This window comes from Canis lupus, chromosome 14 (genome assembly GCF_003254725.2).
Source record: "Canis lupus dingo isolate Sandy chromosome 14, ASM325472v2, whole genome shotgun sequence".
Taxonomy (NCBI): domain Eukaryota; kingdom Metazoa; phylum Chordata; class Mammalia; order Carnivora; family Canidae; genus Canis; species Canis lupus.
In genome coordinates, this window is record NC_064256.1 from 46,685,781 (window position 1) to 46,705,101 (window position 19,321).

General features: G+C 36.3%; 1 protein-coding gene across 2 annotated transcripts in view; it reads right to left on the minus strand.

Moving 5' to 3' along the window:
- DPY19L2 (dpy-19 like 2) overlaps window positions 1–19,321 on the minus strand; it is a 93,947-nt gene that overhangs the window by 13,676 nt on the left and 60,950 nt on the right. For both annotated transcript variants that reach the window (XM_025464615.3, XM_025464614.3), the window contains exons 14-17: window positions 19,192–19,293; window positions 17,861–17,932; window positions 14,836–14,882; window positions 4,351–4,375 (exon numbers count right to left, since the gene is read on the minus strand). In XM_025464615.3, the coding sequence (XP_025320400.1) occupies window positions 4,351–4,375; window positions 14,836–14,882; window positions 17,861–17,932; window positions 19,192–19,293 (246 nt within the window). The remainder of the gene's footprint in view (window positions 1–4,350; window positions 4,376–14,835; window positions 14,883–17,860; window positions 17,933–19,191; window positions 19,294–19,321) is intronic.

Sequence of the window (19,321 nt, forward strand, 5' to 3'; positions counted from 1 at the left end):
TTATATTTTAAAATATTTAGTAAGAAAAAAAATATTTAGTAAGGAAAGACAAAGAGTCATGGCAAGTAAATGAATCCATTGCATAGTTTTTAGAAAGTGGTAACTGCAGTGAAGAAAGTGAAGGGAGAATGGAGACTGGGGGTGCAGGATGTGGTGTGAGGCCACAGGTGGGAGCAGTTACAAATGAGAGTAGCACAATCAGGGACGGCCTCAATGAAGAGGTGGTATGTGAACAAGACCCACAAAAGGTGAGGCAGGGAGCCCCAAAGACTCACAAAAATGGAATGCTTCACGAATCTGTATGTCAGTCAGTCAGCAACAAAATCACGGCAATACATAATCTAGATTATTTTTAAAGTAGTGGAATTATATATATAAATATCTGTACTGATTAGCAGGACACCTCATTTTTATTCAGATGGGATTCCACTGAGCAAAGGTTTCAGATAAAACTTTTCTAACAGATCTATTCAGAAAATATCAACCAATTCTGCACTAGAAAAATAGGCAAAGAATTAATGCAACCAAAAGTTATGTTCTAACTCGTTAATACTCAAACAAAAAGGTAAGAGATTTTCATCTATAAAATGGACAAAAATGAATACTAGTGTTAGAGAAGATGCCTTGAAACACACACTGAAATATTTGGAAGATGTCTATAATTTAGCAATATTTATCAAGATGATACAAAAGAGCCAACCCTTTTGGTGTAAATTTCTATTCTAATTTAAGGGAATGATCAAGACCAAAAAAATGCTTGTACAAAGATGATCACCAAATTGAATTTTTAGCAGCCAAAATAGGAGCAACCTATGTGACCAATATAGAGGAATAAGTAAATTACCACATTTCCCACATGTGTATAGCCACGTATTAGCCGATTATTTAATGGCATGGAAAGTTTTCAATGTGTATAATTATGTACATACAAAATACTAAGTTTGTGAAAACCTACGTGCACGGGCACAAGGGGTGGGGAAGGCTACAAAAACATAACAAAAAAGTCAATAGAGGTTATTTCTGAATGGTGATTTTTCTGAATTTTCTAACATTTTTAAATGTGTTATTTTAGAATTGGAAGTATATAATTTCTATTTAAAACAGAATGCAAAGCTGATTTTTTTCCTTTTTAAGTAAAGATGTTTAAAAATGGAATTTGTTAATGTTTTCATAATTCTTGAACCCAAAATTAGAATGTGAAAGATTTCAAAGTTAACCCTTCATTTTTCTTTGGTCAAACTCCTCTTTGGACAAAATTGGGGAGATGTTGCGGAGGGAACAAAAGATATCAACATATCAATATACTTCACACCAAAATAGGTCTTTTTGTTTAGGACCATTAAATCACAGATTGGTGGATTAAGCCAAGTTCTTTAATCATCTATCCAAAATGGAGATCTTTTCTGTAAATCTATGAACTAGCTATTCACTAATTCCTGAAAAGGAATATGTCATAGGAGTGCCTATTATAATTATGGATAGCTGTAAATGTTAGAAATTCTTTTCTAAAATTGAACAGTATCTCCCCATAATTTGCACACCTGTGCAACTGCACAAAATCAGTCTAAACCCCTTTGCACATGACAGTTCTCTGTTATCCAAATACTGTAATCATGACTTTGCACTAACCCCACTTTCACCCTTAGAAGCTTTCTATTTTTAAGTTAAATATTCAGAAACTTGTGTTATTAGTTCTGTGTTGTCATAACTCTGGTTGCCTTGCTCTGGACATGGTACAGATTGCCCATGTCTTGTTAAAATGTGGCATCTAGAAACAGATTTCCATAGATGTGCTCTAATTAATGCAAGTACACATCTGACTTTTCCCAGGATGCCTTCGTTTGGTTATTTTGAGCCACAGGATGAGACTGTCATTGTCTCTCCTAAGTCCCATCACTTGTACTCTATTTTTTTCCCCCATCGCTTCTACTTTAGCACCAACTTCCCATATAAGCAGAATTGAATCCAAAGTAATAATTCTCCTTGACTTTCCTCTATCATCTAAAGGCTGAAGGGAGTTTGCATATGGAGACCTGAAAGATCCCCACCATTTCCTTATCTTCTCTGCATAATGTTTTTTGTAGGTGAATGACATAGAATGACCATTCCAAATGGCACCTCTTATGTTTGTTTTCTATTGCTATCCACACTCTCTAACCCCTCTTCTACTCACAGGCCACTGACTTTCCATAGAGCTCTCTTGCAATAGCTACTTTATCTCCTATTCTATCAAATTGTTTTCTTCTTAACTACCAAGTAGAAGACAGAAGGCTATAGTCAAAAAGCACAGTCCAAAATTCTGTACTTTATGTACACTCCTGTCAATTTGTTAGTACCTCTTTCCACATAAAAATTACTAGGAAAATCCTCACAACATCTTTTAGAGGCTGGAAGCAAGGAAAGAAAAGAAGCTCAGGGAACTGTTCACTATCCGTCCTTGGAACAAGTGAGCCCAGTTGGGTAAAGTGTGAGTAGCAGCTCCCAAGCATAAAGAAAACAAAGACTAGGTATAGAAGGCGAGTCCAAATGGCAGATTGTCCCTATCAACACTACCTGCCACAACAGGTGTGAAGACATCTTGAGAACATGGTAGAGATGCCCTTCACTGGCACAGTTAACAGAAGCCAGAATATTAGCTGGAGGCTCTGAGGTCTCGGTCCAGAAGGCATATATACTTAAAAGTGGGCATTTACACAGTGCTTAACTTACACTAGGCATTATTGTATCTTACATATACCCCACTCAATCCCATAGCCACCATTTAAGGTAAGTACTGTTATTACTGTTGTTTTGGTTGTTCCCAAAAAGATATAAAGCAACTTGGCTACGATCACACAGCCAGTTAGTGGGGAATATGAGGCCAGCCAGCTTCTGGGTCTGTGTCTTTAATCCCTACACTATGCTTCCTCCTCAGACAATCAACTATTCAATCACATGGTTCTATTAGTCTGTGAACACGGAAGTGTCCCCAACATATTTCACTCAATCCATTTTTCAAAAGAAGTAATTCTTCCCTCAAATTCTGATTACCGGGGATCCCTGGGTGGCGCAACAGTTTGGCGCCTGCCTTTGGCCCAGGGCGCGATCCTGGAGACCCGGGATCGAATCCCACGTCAGGCTCCTGGTGCATGGAGCCTGCTTCTCCCTCTGCCTATGTCTCTGCCTCTCTCTCTCTCTCTCTCTCTCTCTCTGTGACTATCATAAATAAATAAAAATTAAAAAAAATAATAATAACAAGCATTGTTTAAAAAAAAAAAAAAAGGAAGTTTACATTTCCATTTCCAGGCCTAGTCCTTACAAACCTCCAGCATGATCATCCCTGTTCTTTCTCCTTTGCTGCCTTCATGTAGACAAACACATCAACCCTCCAGGGCACAGCCTTCCCTGTTCTTTCTCCTTTGCTGATGTGATGCAGACAAGCACTTCGACCTCAGCAGCTACACACTGAAGACGTCAGAGCTATAAATGCAAGGCTCTGGGTTCCTCAATCACTGCTTGTTGGGAGGGCCACCACTAGCTAGGAACTCCTGATTTTAACTTTATGTGAGCAAAGAATCAAACTTTACTGAGTTAAATTACTGAAATATTAGTGTTTGTCTCTGTTATCAGCTCATCTAACTAACATAATTTTCTTATTTGCAAAATGGGAATAATATTACGAGAATTAAAACAGCACAGTACATGGCACATAGTAACTATTACAAAATATTCATTATCATTACAGGCTGTTTTTATCAAGTCCAGATTCAGTTGCCCTCTCTTGTAAATTTGGCCTTTCCCTTAAGACTCAAAGCGCTATTACTTAGGAAATCATATTTCCAGCGCCTGCTGAGCTTTCTCTTCATATGCCACAAAATCATTTAGCACCATATAAAATGTCTTGTTTCGCGTCTCTGTTGAAACATTATGCATACCTGAGGGCAGAAACACTGCTTTGCCATCTTCTGTATCCTGTAACAATCTAAGGTTGTAACTGATTGACCATCAAGTCTGGCTGTGGCACAAGGCTACCAGTCCCAGGGCCATGGGTGTCTGCCCTGATGGGCTGTAGCTGATGGGCTCAGTGGGCTGGGAATTAATGCTACTATTGTTGAATGAATAAAAGAATGAATGAATAAATGAAGGTAATTTAATTATGCTCTGTGGTTAGAGATGAGCCTTCAATGGTTTTCAAATCCTTACTACTGTTCAAAAAAGCAGATGAAAACATGGGAAGGACCAGCATTTATTAGCAATGCTGAAACACTGAAGCACTGCTGACAGTGCAGCAGCAAGGCAATACTTTTGTGAATTATCCTTGAACTAGAATTTAATACACAAGTATAACAGAGATTAAAATGAAAGCTTTACCTCACCATGTTCAAGGAGCTGTTTTCTGGAATAAAAAACATTCTCTATTTACTGAATGCCCATTATGATTACATAAATACAAATTTCATTTATTTGTCCATAGGTTTAAAGAATTTGATTCTCTCTAAACTACTCAGTAACATAAAAAATATTAGATAATATCACTAAAAATCATAACAATTTAAAAGGCATGATTTATAGTCATCCTATTTAAGGTCTATACTTATTAAGGTGTAGATAGATAGATAGATATAGATACATAGATATAGATACATAGATACATAGATATCTTAAAGATAAAATAGCTTTTACCAATTGCTAGAGATTGTACCTCTAGAAGGCTTTAAAGAAAAAGAATTTCTATTAAATATTCAACCATATACAGTATATACACTGCTTTAGATAAGTACTGCTGGACTTTTGAGTTGCTTTCATTTTTTACAACTATAAGTACCATGACTATCCTTGTACATAAAACTCTGAGCATCCTTCAGTGTTTCTTTAGTGTTTCTAGATAAATTTCTAGAGGAAAAGTTACTGGATAAAACCTATAAATATTTTTAGTTCTACAAAAGTTTATGTCTAAAAATCCTACTGAGCTCTAGGCGCAGTGCAGTAAACACAGCACAAATAGTGCAGATGTTGTTCTTTTCCTCTTAGACTGCATGTTAGATATACAAGAGGTACGGACTGCCTATTTCATTATTCCATCAAGAAGATTGAAGACTTCAGTTTTATATACAGAGCCCTTCTTCTAATGGATTTTGGAGTTGGAGAGAAAAGTAACACAGTTCAAGTAAGATACTAAGAAGTAAGGAAATTCGAGGGCACATACAGATCCAGAGTATTTTTTTTAAAGGTGGTGAGGGGAAGGCCTGTCAGGAAAGCAGAGAGATCACCAAATTACTCTGCCTCCATTGCAGCTTGGCCCTGATTTGTGCAGTGGAGGAAGGAAGGGGGACGGAGGGCTTCCCACCTGTCCTAAAATCTGCTGGTCACAACAGAATCCTACAGTGAGCTGCTGTGTGCAAAGGAGGACAGGCTCTGACAATAATTACTGATGCAAACAAATCTAGTAGCTAATTTAAAATGTGACTATACAACCAAATCTGCAAACATAAAACTGAAATAGATAAACTGATAAAGAGCAATAATAGATGGTCAAAAAAGAGAGGCTAAAGCAAAAGATTAAGAGAACCAATAATTCTCTGAGGTAAAGGAAGATGTGAATGTTCAGATTAAAATGTCCCATGAATTAATAAATATATAAAATACACGCACTCATGCATACATATATACATGAATATCTCAAAACTCCATAAATTTCCAGAGAGCAAAACTTGATATAAAATTTCTCATCTATAATGCTCAATGCAAGAAAACAGTAATTATCTAAAAAATGCTGAAAAAAATCTCAGAAATATCTATTAACCAAACTAACAACTTAATGTGAGGGCAAAGTAAAGGTACTTTTCAAATGAGAAAGCATTCAGAAACCCTTGGGAAGAAGACACTGTGGCACTACTCCCCAGCAGGAGCTGCTGTTGCACCACTCTGGAACCAGGGCTGCCAGGCCCCTGACAACCCCATGCATAAGCCCTGTGCATGTCACATAAGGGATGTGGCTGCTCTATGTATACCAGCATTTCAGACCTCGGTGAACGCTCCAAAAACACCAATGCCTTAGGTGTGAAACCAGTGCTGCTGCAGGCTAACCAGACCCAAACCCACTGTTGCTTTATGAATACCTGCACTCCAGTCTCCAGTTTGGTGGCCACGTGATGCACACCCACATCCTACAAACTGTCACCACTGCGGGCTAGACAGTGCCTCACTCTGAAGCCACTGCTGCTCCATAAGTGTCTGGGCTGCAGTCCCTGAATCTGTGGCTGCTCCATGTATTCTCATTTCTCAGGAACCAGATCCACTGCTATTGTGTGCTAGCCAGAGCTGCTGGACCCCAGAGCTGCCACTGCTCTGCAAGCACATGAGTTCCAATCCCCATAGCTGTTCCACGGGTACCCATGTATCAAACACAAGGGTCACCACCATCACCACAAGGGCATCCACAAGATGAACCCAATGCCAAGGAGGATCCCCTTGACCATGACATGAATCAAGTGATCCTTGATGAATCTGGGAACTTGAAGACTGATAATTTGAAATTATCCAGTGAGAAAAGGAAAAAAGAATGAAAACAAGTGAAGAAAGCTTATGTGAATTATGGAACACCATCAGGAAAAATAATATTTATATCATGGCAGTCGAAGGAGGAGAAGAGAGGGGAAAAGGGCAGAAATCTTCTTTAAAGATCAGCTGAAAACTTGCCAAATCTTGAGACAGATATGAGTATCCAAGTACATGAGGCTCATAGATCCCAATACAAATTTAATCCCCCCAAATTCACTGGACACATTGTAATGGAAGTGTCAAAACCAAAGACAAAGAATGAACTGCCAAAATAGCAAATTATCTCATATAAGTGAGCCCCCGTAAGGCTATTAGAAGATTTATCAGCAGAAACCTTGCAGGTCAAGAGAGGATGGGATGGGGGCACCTGGGTAGGCTCAGTGGTTGAGCATCTGCCTTTGGCTCAGGGTCTGATCCTGGGGACCCAGGATCAAGTCCCACATTGGACTCCCTGTGGGGAGCCTGCTTCTCCCTCTGCCTGTGTCTCTGCCTCTCTCTCTGTGTCTCTCATGAATAAATAAAAATCTTAAAAAAAATAGAGGATGGGATGATATATTCAAAATGCTCAAATTTTAAAAATCTGCCAATTAAGAATACTTCGCCCAGCAAAGCTGTCCTTCAAATGAAGTAAAAGATAACTTTCTCAAACAAAACCTGAGGGAATTCATTACCACTAGACCTGTCTTACAAGAAATGCTAAAGGGAGTTAGTTATGCTAAAATGAAAGGATGCTAATCAGTAACCTAAATACATACGAAAGTATAAAATTCACCATAAAGTTACCTATACAGTCAAATTAGGAATACTCTGTCATAAGAGTGGTATGTAAATCACTGAACTATAACAAAAAGGTAAAAAAACAACCCAAAAGTATTTAAAAATAAGTGTAGCCACAATAATTTTTTAATGGATAGCAATATAAAAGATCTAAACTGTGACATCAAAAGCATAGCAAGGGAAGGAGAAAGTGAAAAGGCAGCATTTTCATATGTGTTTGAAGTTAAGTTTTCATCCACTTAAAATAGATTGCTGTAACTATAAGATGTATTACGCAAGCCTAACAGAACCACAAAGCAAAAAACTACAGTAAATACACAAAAGATTAAGAGAAAGGAAACAAAGCATATCACTATAGGAAAGGAAGACAGCATGAAAGGAAGGAAGGAACTATGAAACAGCAAACAACTAGGTGGCAAAACAAGTCCTTATCTATCAATAAATATCTGAAATATAAATGGATTTAATTCTCCAACCAAAAGACAGAGAATGACTAAATGAATAAAAAAAAACAAGACAATTATATGCTGCCTACAAGAAACTCATTTTAGCTTTAAGGACACATTAAAGTAAAAGTGAAGGGCTGTAAAAAGATATTCCATTCAAATGGAAGCAAAAAGAAAGCAGGGGTAGCTCTATATATCATATATATCACATATATCACATATATCACATATGTCATATATATTTACATACATACATATCACACACACACACACACCAATATATGATATAGATTTAAATCTAGATCTCTATATTTTGGGTGAAACAGACTAAGTTGAACACTGTAGGGATCTCTGGTGGCTCAGTGGTTTAGCACCTGCCTTTGGCCCAGGGTGTGATCCTAGCTAGGGTCCCGGGATCAAGTCCTACATCAGGCTCCCTACATGGAGCCTGTGTCTCTGTCTCTGTGTCTCTCATGAATAAATAAAATCTTTAAAACAAAAAGAAAGAAAACTGTAAAAGGAGACAATGAAGGTCATTATATATTGATAAAGGGGTCAGTTCATCAACAGGATAGAACAACCGTAAATCCATATGTACCCAACATTGAAACACCAAAATAAATTAAGCAAATATTAATAGATCAGAGAGGAGAAATAGAAAGCAATACGAAATAGTAGGGGACTTCAATGCCCAATTCCAACAATGGATGGATCATCAAGATAGAAAATCAGTAAGATAATATTGGACTTGAACTACACTTTAGACCAAATGGACCTAACAAATATATTTACAGAGCTTCTATCCAACAGTAGGAGAATACACAGTCTCCTCAAATGTATACAGAACATTTTTTAGGATAGATCCTATGTTAGGTCACAAAACAATTCAACAAATTTAAGAAGACTGAAATCATTATCAAGTATCTTTTTTGACCACAATAGCATGACATTAAATTATGTTTTTTTAAGATTTTATTTATTTATTCATGAGAGAGATATAGAGAGGCAGAGACATAGGCAGAGGGAGGAGAAGCAGGTTCCATGCAGGGATTCGAAGACAGCCAAAGGCAGACGCTTAATCGCTGAGCCACCCAGGCATCCCTAGTATGACATTAGAAATTGATAATAGTAGGAAGGAGAAAATTCACAAATACATGGAAGTAAGACAACCAAATCTTGAATAATTGATGGGCCAAAGAAAAAATCAAAAGGAAATAAAAATATCTTGAAACAAATGAACATAAAAACACAACATACCAAAACTTACGGGATGCAGCAAAGGCAGTTCTAAGCGGAAGTTTATATGATAAATGCCTACATTAAGAAAAATAAACAACTATACACTTAAGGAACTGGAAGAACAAACTAAGCCCAATATTAGCAAAAGGATAGAAAGAACAAGGGTCCCTGGGTGGCGCAGCGGTTTGGCGCCTGCCTTTGGCCCAGGGCACGATCCTGGAGACCCGGGATCGAATCCCACATCGGGCTCCCAGTGCATGGAGCCTGCTTCTCCCTCTGCCTATGTCTCTGCCTCTCTCTCTCTCTCTCTGTGTGTGACTATCATGAATAAATAAAAAAAATTAAAAAAAAAAGATAGAAAGAACAAGGATCATAAGAAAAATGAATAAAATAGAGACAAAAAAACAATAGAAAACATCAATGAAACTAAGAGCTGGTGTTTTGAAAAGATAAGCAAAATTGAAAACCTTTAGTTAGACTAAGAAAAAAAGATTTAAATAAATAAAATCATAAATGAAAGAGGGAACATTAAAACTGATACCACAAAAATACAAAGGGTCATAAGATACTACTATGAATAATTATACATCAACAAATTGGATACCCCAAAGAAAGGACATATTCCTGGACACACAACCTTTCCAGACTGAATCACAAAGAAATACAAAATCTGAATAGGGGACACCTGGGTTGAGTGTACACCTTTGGCTCAGGGCTTGATCCCAGTCCTGGGATCAAGTCCCACATCGGGCTCCCTGTGAGGAGCCTGCTTCTCCCTCTGTCTGTGTCTCTGCCTCTCTCTGTCTCTCATGAATAAATAAAATCTTTTAAAAAATCTGAATAGGCTTAAAACTAGTAAAGAAAGGCACCTAGGTGGCTCATTCATTTAAGCATCCAACTCTTGATTTTGGCTCAGGTCATGATCTCACGTGCATGGAATTGAGCCCATCAGGCTTCATGCTCAGCACAAAGTCTGCTTGTCATTCTACTCTGTTCCCCTCCTTCAGCCCCCCCCCACTCACTCTGTCCCTCAAAAATAAATAAAATCTTATTTAAAAAACCTCACAAGACCTAGTAAGGGGATTGAATCAAAAATCTCTCAACAACAACAAAGAAAATGGAGGACGAGATAGCTTCACTAGAGAATTCTACCAAACATTTAAACAAGGATTAATGCTAATCCTTCTCAAATTCTTCCAACAGATTTAAGAGGAAAGAATGTTCAGGCTCATTTTACAAGGCTAGCATCACCCTCATACTGAAGCTAGACGAGGATGATAAAAGAAGATTATAGTCCAATATCCCTGATGAACATAGAGGCAAAAAGCATCAACATATACTAGAAACCAAATTCAGCATCAAATTAAAAGGATCATGCACCAAGAGCAGGTGGGATTTTTATCTGTGCAATGCTAGGATAAGTTAACATATACAAATCAATAAATGTGATATGCCACATTAAAAGAATGAAGGATAGGGATGCCTGGGTGGCTCAGTGGTTGAGCATCTGTCTTTGGCTCACGTCATGATCCTGGGGTCCTGGGATTGAGTCCTAAAATGGGCTCCCCTCAGGGAGCCTGCTTCTCCCTCTGCCTATGTTTCTGCCTCACTTATGAATAAATAAAATATTTTAAAAAAACGAATGAAGGATAAAAACCATAATGATCATCTCAGTATATACAGAAAAAACTTCTGACAAAATTAAAAACCCTCCATGATAAGAATTCTCAACAAATTAGTTACAAAGGGAAGGTACCTCAACATAACAAAAGCATATAATATGACAAGCCCACAGCTAAACTCATAGTGAATGTTGAAAAATCTCAGTTTTTCTTCAAGATCAGAACAAGACAAGGATGCCCACTCCTACTATTTCTCTCCAGCAATGTACTGGAAGTCCCAATCAAGGCAATTAGGCAAGAAAAAGAAATAGAAGAAACAAAGAGAGAAGTAAAATCATCTATGTTTGCAGATGACATGATCTTATATGCAGAAAACCCTAAAGATTCCACCAAAAAACTGTTAAAACTAATCAATAAATTCAGTAAAATTGTGGAATACGAAATCAACATTCAAAAATCAGTTGCATTTCTACACAATCACAATGAACTATCTGAACAGTTAATTTATAAAACAATCTCACTTATAATAGAATTAAAAACAAGAAAGCACTTAGGAATACATTTCACCACGGAGAAGATAGACCTCTAAACTGAAAGCTGTAAAATGCTGATGAAAGAAGCTGAAGACAACACACACACAAAAAAAATAGAAAGATATTCTATGCTCTAGGTTTGGAAGAATTAATGTTAAAATATCCATACCACCCAAAGCAATCTACAGATGCAATGCAATCCCTATCAAAATCCCAACGACAGGGCAGCCTGGGTGGCCCAGCAGTTTAGCGCAGCCTTCTGCCCAGGGCGTGATCCTGGAGACCGGGGATCGAGTCCCACATGGGTTCCCAGCATGTGTTCCCAGAGGGGTTCCCTCTGCCTGTGTCTCTGCCTCTCTCTCTCTCTCTCTCTGTCTCTCATGAGTGAATAAAATCTTAAAAAAAAAAATCCAATGACATTTTTCACAGATACAAAAAGAACAATCCTAAAATTCATACAGAACCACAAAAAAATCCTGAATTTACAAGATAATCTTGGTATACTTCCTCATTTTAAACTATATCACATGGGCAGCCCTGGTGGCCCAGCGGTTTAGCACCACCTTCAGCCCAGGGTGTGATCCTGGAGACCCGGGGTCGAGTCCCACGTCAGGCTCCCTGTGTGGAGCCTGCTTCTCCTCTGCAAGTGTCTCTGCTTCTCTCTCTCTCTGGGTCTGTCATGAATAAATAAATAAAATCTTTAAAAAATAAATAAACTATATCACAAAGCTATAGTAATCAAAACAGTATGGTACAGGAATAAAAGTGGAAACATGGACCAATGGAACAGAATAGGGAGGCTAACAATAAACCCATGCATATATGCTCGATTTATCTTTGATAGGGGCACCGACACACAATGGGGAAAGGATAATGCTTTCAATAAATCATGGTTGGGGAACTGGATATTCACAATAGCCAAGATATAGAAACAACATAAGTGTCTGTTGATGGACAAATGGATAAGCAATATGTGTTATACTATTAGCAATGGAGTATTATTCAGTCATAAAAAAAGAAGGAAACCCTGCCATTTGTGACAACATGGATGAACCTGGAGGCATTATGCTATGTGAAATAGGCCAAAGAGAGACAAATACTTTATAGTATCACTTATATGTGGAATCTAAAAAAGAAAACAATGTCAGACTCAGAAACATAGTAGAATGGTGGTTGCTGGGGCTGTGTAGTGGGGGCTAACAGGGGTGATGTTCACCAAAGTGTACAAACTTTTCGTTAAAAGATGAAGTTCTGGGATCCCTGGGTGGCGCAGCGGTTTGGCGCCTGCCTTTGGCCCAGGGCGCGATCCTGGAGACCCGGGATCGAATCCCACATTGGGCTTCCGGTGCATGGAGCCTGCTTCTCCCTCTGCCTATGTCTCTGCCTCTCTCTCTTTCTCTCTCTGTGACTATCATAAATGAATAAAAATTTTAAAAAAAAGATGAAGTTCTGAGAAACATGTAAAACATTGTGATTATAGTTAATAATACCATATTGAATACTTAAAGTTTGCTAAGAGTGTGAATCTTAAGTGTTCTAACACATACAAAAGTAACTGTGAGAGAATGGATGTGTTAAATGTGTTAACCTGATGGTGGTAATCATTTCATAATGCATATATACATCAAATTGTGTTGTATGCTTTAAATATATATTTACTTATTTGGCAAAAATTAAAATTATGAAAGAAAATATGTGGAAATATTTTAATGATTTTGATGTGGGTGTTTCTAAGCAACAAATTAACACAGAAAATGTACAGTTATGAATTTTAAAACTTTTATAAAGTAAAAACCATTAATAAACTATGACATCCTGGAAGAAATGTCACATACATGTGATAGACAAATGTTTACTGTCTACAATATAAAATATCCTACACATCAATTTTCAAATGGTCAAGAAAAATAAATATGCTACAAACATTTGGAAAATGTAAAACATCACTGGTGAAGACTGATAAAATGAGTTCCTTTTTAAAAAATCTGTCAGAAAATGTTACAAGTTTGATAATACTGGTATTCATGGAGATGCAAGGAAATGGACACTCTCATCATAAGTTCTCAGTTTTTATCAAATTATAAATATTCATACAGATGACCCAGCATTCCCATTTCAAATATTCTAAATATTAAAATAGTCTGCAAAGAAGTATGTACAGAAATGTTCATTACTCTTAGCATTGGTTGTTATGACAAAAAGATAAATATAATCTTAATGCCCATTGATGTGGGCATGGTTAAATATTTGGTAGTCACTCATGATGATTAACAATAAAATGTAGAGACTACTACAAAGTATTAGACACCCAAGATACACTGTAAAATAAAAATAAAAAGTTACATAATAATACTTTTTCTATTTTATAAAAATATTGTGGTTTTGGGTTTTCTAGAATGATACATACAAGACCATTTGCAATCAGCACCAATGAGGAGTAGATCTAAGGAAGAGTAATACTCCCTGATTTCTTGAAATATTGAAATATTATTTCATTTGTAGGTATTATTATACGCATGTATTATTTTTGTAATTTAAAAAACTCCTCTGCCCATACACACGTGTGCACACATACACACAAGACTGTCACTTTCAGGAATGTAATCATCTCCTTATTCTGAGCTACATATCTTCCACCCTTTGGTTCCCTTAAGGCTGTCTTCTTCTTCACTGCATCCTCCCAACTATTTGAAGACAGCTGCCACATACTTCTCAATCTTCTATTATCCAATTAAATATCCCAGGTGCCTTCATGCATTTCTTATGTGAATACTTCTCAGCACTCTAAAAATGCTTTTTTTACAATGTTAAGGCATAATTCCCCTGAGCTCCATCTGACCCGAACAAAGTAGAGTGGGTCTATTAAGCTCCTTGATTTGGATTTCAACAAATAGGATTTAACCATTTCAACCATAAAGTTCTATTAAGCCCTTCTAACAACCATATGAAATTGTTTACTGAAAATATAAGCATCGGGCACAGGACTCCTTGAAACTCTCTGTACTATCATCACAATTATTCCACAAATCTGAAACTGTCCGAAAAAATAAATTTCATTAAATACATCAAACTTAATATGTCTACAAGTATAAAATGTAATTGATGATTTTCCTTATAAAGAAGTTTTCTTCACAATCTACTTCTCATGTCCTGTAGCAATGTATGATTCAAGTTACATTTTTTCTAACATATATTTATGCCAGTGAAGTTAGTCACCAAAAAATGTGATACAGTAAACGGTTTCAACAATAAATGCAGAAATGTTATTTTATGACTATGTAGAAAAATAATGATGTTTTCTTTGGAAGTTAAAAAAAAAGAACTGCCAAAACAGAACTTTAGCTTACTTCTGTTTATGGACTTTAAATTCAGTCATATATCAAAATCAAACTAAATTGATTTAAACTTTGAGTTAATTCAAATAGAAGTATCTCTAAAACAAGTCCAAACACATAAAAGAGATGTCTAAGAATAACATATTCAGTCTTTTTTTTAAAGAGAACATCTAAGATTGGTTTATGTCTCCTTAATCAAAATGTTGGTTTAATATACATTCATTTGATATTACAGTAGCTACTGATAACTGAATGTTGGATTTTAAATCAATTACACCATTTGATATTATAGTAGTTTATTAACTGAATATACTATGATTTAAAATAATTATGATATAATTACCTTTGATAAGTGTTTGCAGATAAGACACATAAAATATCACGGTAAGTCTGTGAATAGAGTAAATTAAGGTTTTCTAAGGAATTATGTGACATTTAAAACACTCTGATTCATTAACATAAGCACCCCCATGAGAAAGAAGTGTTTTTATTGTTAAAGTGAGTCTTCAGGAACACTTTATTTTGTTTTAAAGATTTTATTTATTTCTCAGGAACACTTTAATCCCATCTCTACCTCAGGTTAAGTATTTCCTTAAAGTTCTAAATTCCTCTTTTAAGAAAGAAAGAGAGAAAGAAAGAAAAGAAAAGAGAAAAAAGGAAGAAAGGAAGAAAAGAGTGTTGAGGTAAATTTTTAAATCTTTAAACTCTAAAGTTCTCTCTGGGAAATGAATTGGGGGTGGTGGAAGGGGAGGAGGGCGGGGGGGTGGGGGTGACTGGGTGACGGGCACTGAGGGGAGCACTTGACGGGATGAGCACTGGGTGTTATTCTGTATGTTGGCAAATTGAACACCAATAAAAAATAAATTTATTATTAAAAATAAATAAATAAATCATGAAAAAAATAAAATAAACTCTAAAGTTCTAAGCTCTTAGATGTGAACAACTCCTTATTAGAGTTTAAGCTTATATTTTACTGGGAGGGATGTGGGCTGAAAGTGGGGAACTGGTTTACACAAAGGACGCAGCTTCTTCCATGTACTTTCAGAGACTATTTTATCTTAACTTTCCAAGAAAAGTAGGAATCTCTCTCTCCCTGCCTCAACTCACCCTCTTCCCCAACCCCCAACCCAATTCCCACCCTGCAGTTAGAGTCCTACTTCACTGAAACTTCTGATTATTATAAAATTAGCTGTGGCATATCTACTTCCCTGATCTACCTCGGCCGTTAATAACCCCTACAGAAGACCAAAGAACGCTTAGCACAATGTACAACAAGATGGTGAGGGAGGGAGAGAGGGAGGAGTGAAGGGGAATGTGGGGGCTTAACTGGGCCAAAGAGTTTTCAGCTGCAATCCTATGCAACTTAAACGGTGCAATAAAAAATTTATGGGGAATTTAGTCTTACACTGTGAATAATATGTGGTTTCTAACTTAGAGATAAATGATGAAAAAATACATAGTGAAATCTGAACTCTAATTTAAAATGAAATCTAAGTTTAGAATTTTTAACTTCTCGGGCTCCCTGGGTGGCTCAGCGATTGAGCATCTGCCTTGGGCTCAAGGCCTGATCCTGGAGTTCCAGGATCGAGTCCCACATCGGGCTCCCTGCTGGAGCCTGCTTCTCTCTCTGCCTGTGTCTCTGCCTCTCTCTCTGTGTGTCTCTCATGAATAAATAAATGATCTAAAAACAAAACAAAACAAAAACAAAACTGAAGTTTAAAACAAACAATCTTTAAAAAAAAAAAGAATTTTTAACTTCTCAGATTTGTTCAAAAGCATTTCTTATGGATGAATCTTTCAAGTGACACAAATGAGGTTCTAGTCACCCAGGCAAGCGAAAAGCCTATTTAGGGGCTTAGTTAATAGAATATATGCACTTACAGGAGGTTTAAGATTCAGTAGTGTCACAGAAAAGTATCATATTATATTTGCTTTCCTTCTTTCTTCCAATAATTTCACAGAAGTGAAAAAGTAAATGAACATTAGAAGTATCTTTGAGGTAAAAAAATAAGCCACAATGGGACAAGAAAGAGGAAAGGTTTACATGGAGACAGAAGATTTAATGGCTTCAGGGGTGGGGACGCAGGTGTAACACATGCACGAGCATGCACAGATATGTCCGTTAATGCATATGGATGGTTTGACCTGTGGTGTGTTTGGGGGTTAGTACTATGTTTATGAGTTGTGGACCTTAATTTAAAAATATAGTAATAGTAGACCTAGCTATCATCTTCTCCCATATTAGCTCTCTCTCCACTGAATAGTTAATTCCTGCATTAGCCCCTCTAAGAGAGCCTTGCAGAATAGTTAATTCCTGCATTAGCCCCTCTAAGAGAGCCTTGCACCATTTGCCATGATGGAATAGAAACAGTCTAATGGAGAGCTAGGGAGAGAGCCAAGGGGACACTGTGTAGTTTACCCATTTCTTATTACTTCTGTCCTCTTTCCAAGTGGTCCCTAGGGAACTGGATCAAGGGAGAAACCACAGAGATATAGAGGCAGATGCCTTTTTTCACTCATAAATTATTCACATTTTACATGAAAACAGAGGAATGAGAAATGTGGGAGCTGGAACTAACTATAGAGAGAAGATACGCAATTTGACTTTAAATACAGAAAACTAGTTTCAACAGGATCACTCCTGGTATAATAGAAAAATGTTATTGCTATCTACTTAAAGGTATGACATAAATACATACTGACTTAAGACAACTTGTAAACAATATCAAGATGGTACAAAAATGCTAAAAACTAAGACCTGGCATTTTTAGCCAGACTTTCAGATAAACCACTCCAGATCAAGAAAATCTACCAGAGCTATTTTAGAACATTATTCCTTCTATCATAATAATGTTTTCTTTTGTTGGGAAAATAGCGAACACATAGAACACAATGTTTTAGAGGGTGGCTATACAAATTTCTCCTGTGCGTGTCTTAAAATGGATCGACCTCCTTGAATGTGCTTTATATTTAGAAGATACCAAACTGTTATTTTCTTTTCACAGCACTTATAATTTTAATTCTTTAATCATTTGTGTGATTATTTGTTTAATGCCCCTCATACCCACTGAGACCATAAGTTCCAAGACATGAGCAGGCCTGTTTTATTTGCCCCAGAGGACTGAAAATGTGAATGTAGTTCATGGTACACAGTGGATAACTGATAAATTTCTTTTAAAAGAATAAGAACGTCCTCTCTAATGAGGCTTTCTAAAAAACCCATATTAAATAAAGAAAGATCTAAATAAGAATTTTTTAAGGGGGGTGTGAGTTCATCCTAAGAATAAAATGGAATTCCAAGCTATCAGAATTAATCCATTATAGTCCTTATCTTGAACCCAAAAGCAAACTATAAAAATTTTAAATACCTTTTTAAAGATAAAATAAGTAATCATCATAACAACCGGAAGCAATAATGTCTTTGTGTATCTCAAGGGAGTCTGAAACAAAGGAAAGTATTTAAAATAGTCATTTATTAAATTTTACATTAAATGAATAAAAATCTGTCAAATTGAGTATTACAATAAAATTTCTTAAAGGTAAAAATGTTTTTGTCATTAACATTATATATATTTATCAATCTCCACCTTCTAATGCAAAATGAAATTTATAAAGTTAGACAAATGTACCAAAGATTTTAACAGTAAAAACTATTAAGGCAAAAATTAGCTATGTCAATTATTTTTTCCTTTCTTTTGGTTTTATCTTTTATTTATATAATATTAATTCTTAAATTTTATGTTTACATAGCTATCCCCAGACCCTACATTATCATTTCCTGGGCTGCAAAGTTCTGTTATTTTCATTGGTGAAACTAGAACAGACAAAGAAGAAAGCCAGTCTGCATAATAATTACTATAAATATGAGTAAGCACTTAACTAACATCAGCAGCTAAATAATCCTCATGAGCCATTATTGTGGTTGGAGTGATTTACCATGTCACTAAATTAAATACTTTTTGAAGGCAGAAACTGAGACATTTTCCTCTTTGTAGTCAGTCCTACAATAAACTACCTCACAGATAAATAGTAGTAATAATAGTTTTTGAGTAATGTATGACTGGTTGGATAGATAAAACAATAACATGGGAGTAGTATACCTTTCTTGGCAGCAACTTGTTAAACATTTTTACAATATTTGGATTTTTGAGTAAAATAAAGCTAAACTTTTGAAAACCAAAACAAGTATTTGGATTTATTTTACCTCTAAGTGAACTAGAACTGTATGGGGCACCAGGTGGCTCAGGCAATTAAGCATCTGCCTTCGGTCACGATCCCAGGGTCCTAAGATAGAGCCCTGCTTGGACACCTCACTCAACAGGAATCTGCTTCTCCCTCTCACTCTAACCCTTCCCCCTGCTCGTGCTCTGGCTACTGTCTCTCTAAAATGAATAAATAAAAAATCTTTTAAAAAATAAAATAGAACTGTAAAAACAGTAATTCACTGTGGATTAAATAGTATATTAAGCATTGTTCCTGGATTATATCATTTAATCATCATCAATAGCTCCTTTAAAGGCCATTGTTTATTGATTTTAGACATAAAAAACAGTTGAGGAATGCTGTATGACTAGCAAAAGTTATATTAAAAAATGGTGCCTCTGAACAAAAATTTTGAGTTTCAGATTAAAAGGAAAACTGAAGAGCAAAAAACCATCATATCTGTGGACAAGGGAAAAAATCAAAGAAATATTCATACCGCTTTTTCCATGAAGTCAAATTCAGGAGCACAGGTGTAAATTAAGGTATCAAAATCTGTATACCTTAGGATTCTGGCTGCTATAAGGTCACTCAGCCGAATCTAGGAAGAAGATAAGGTAAAACAAATT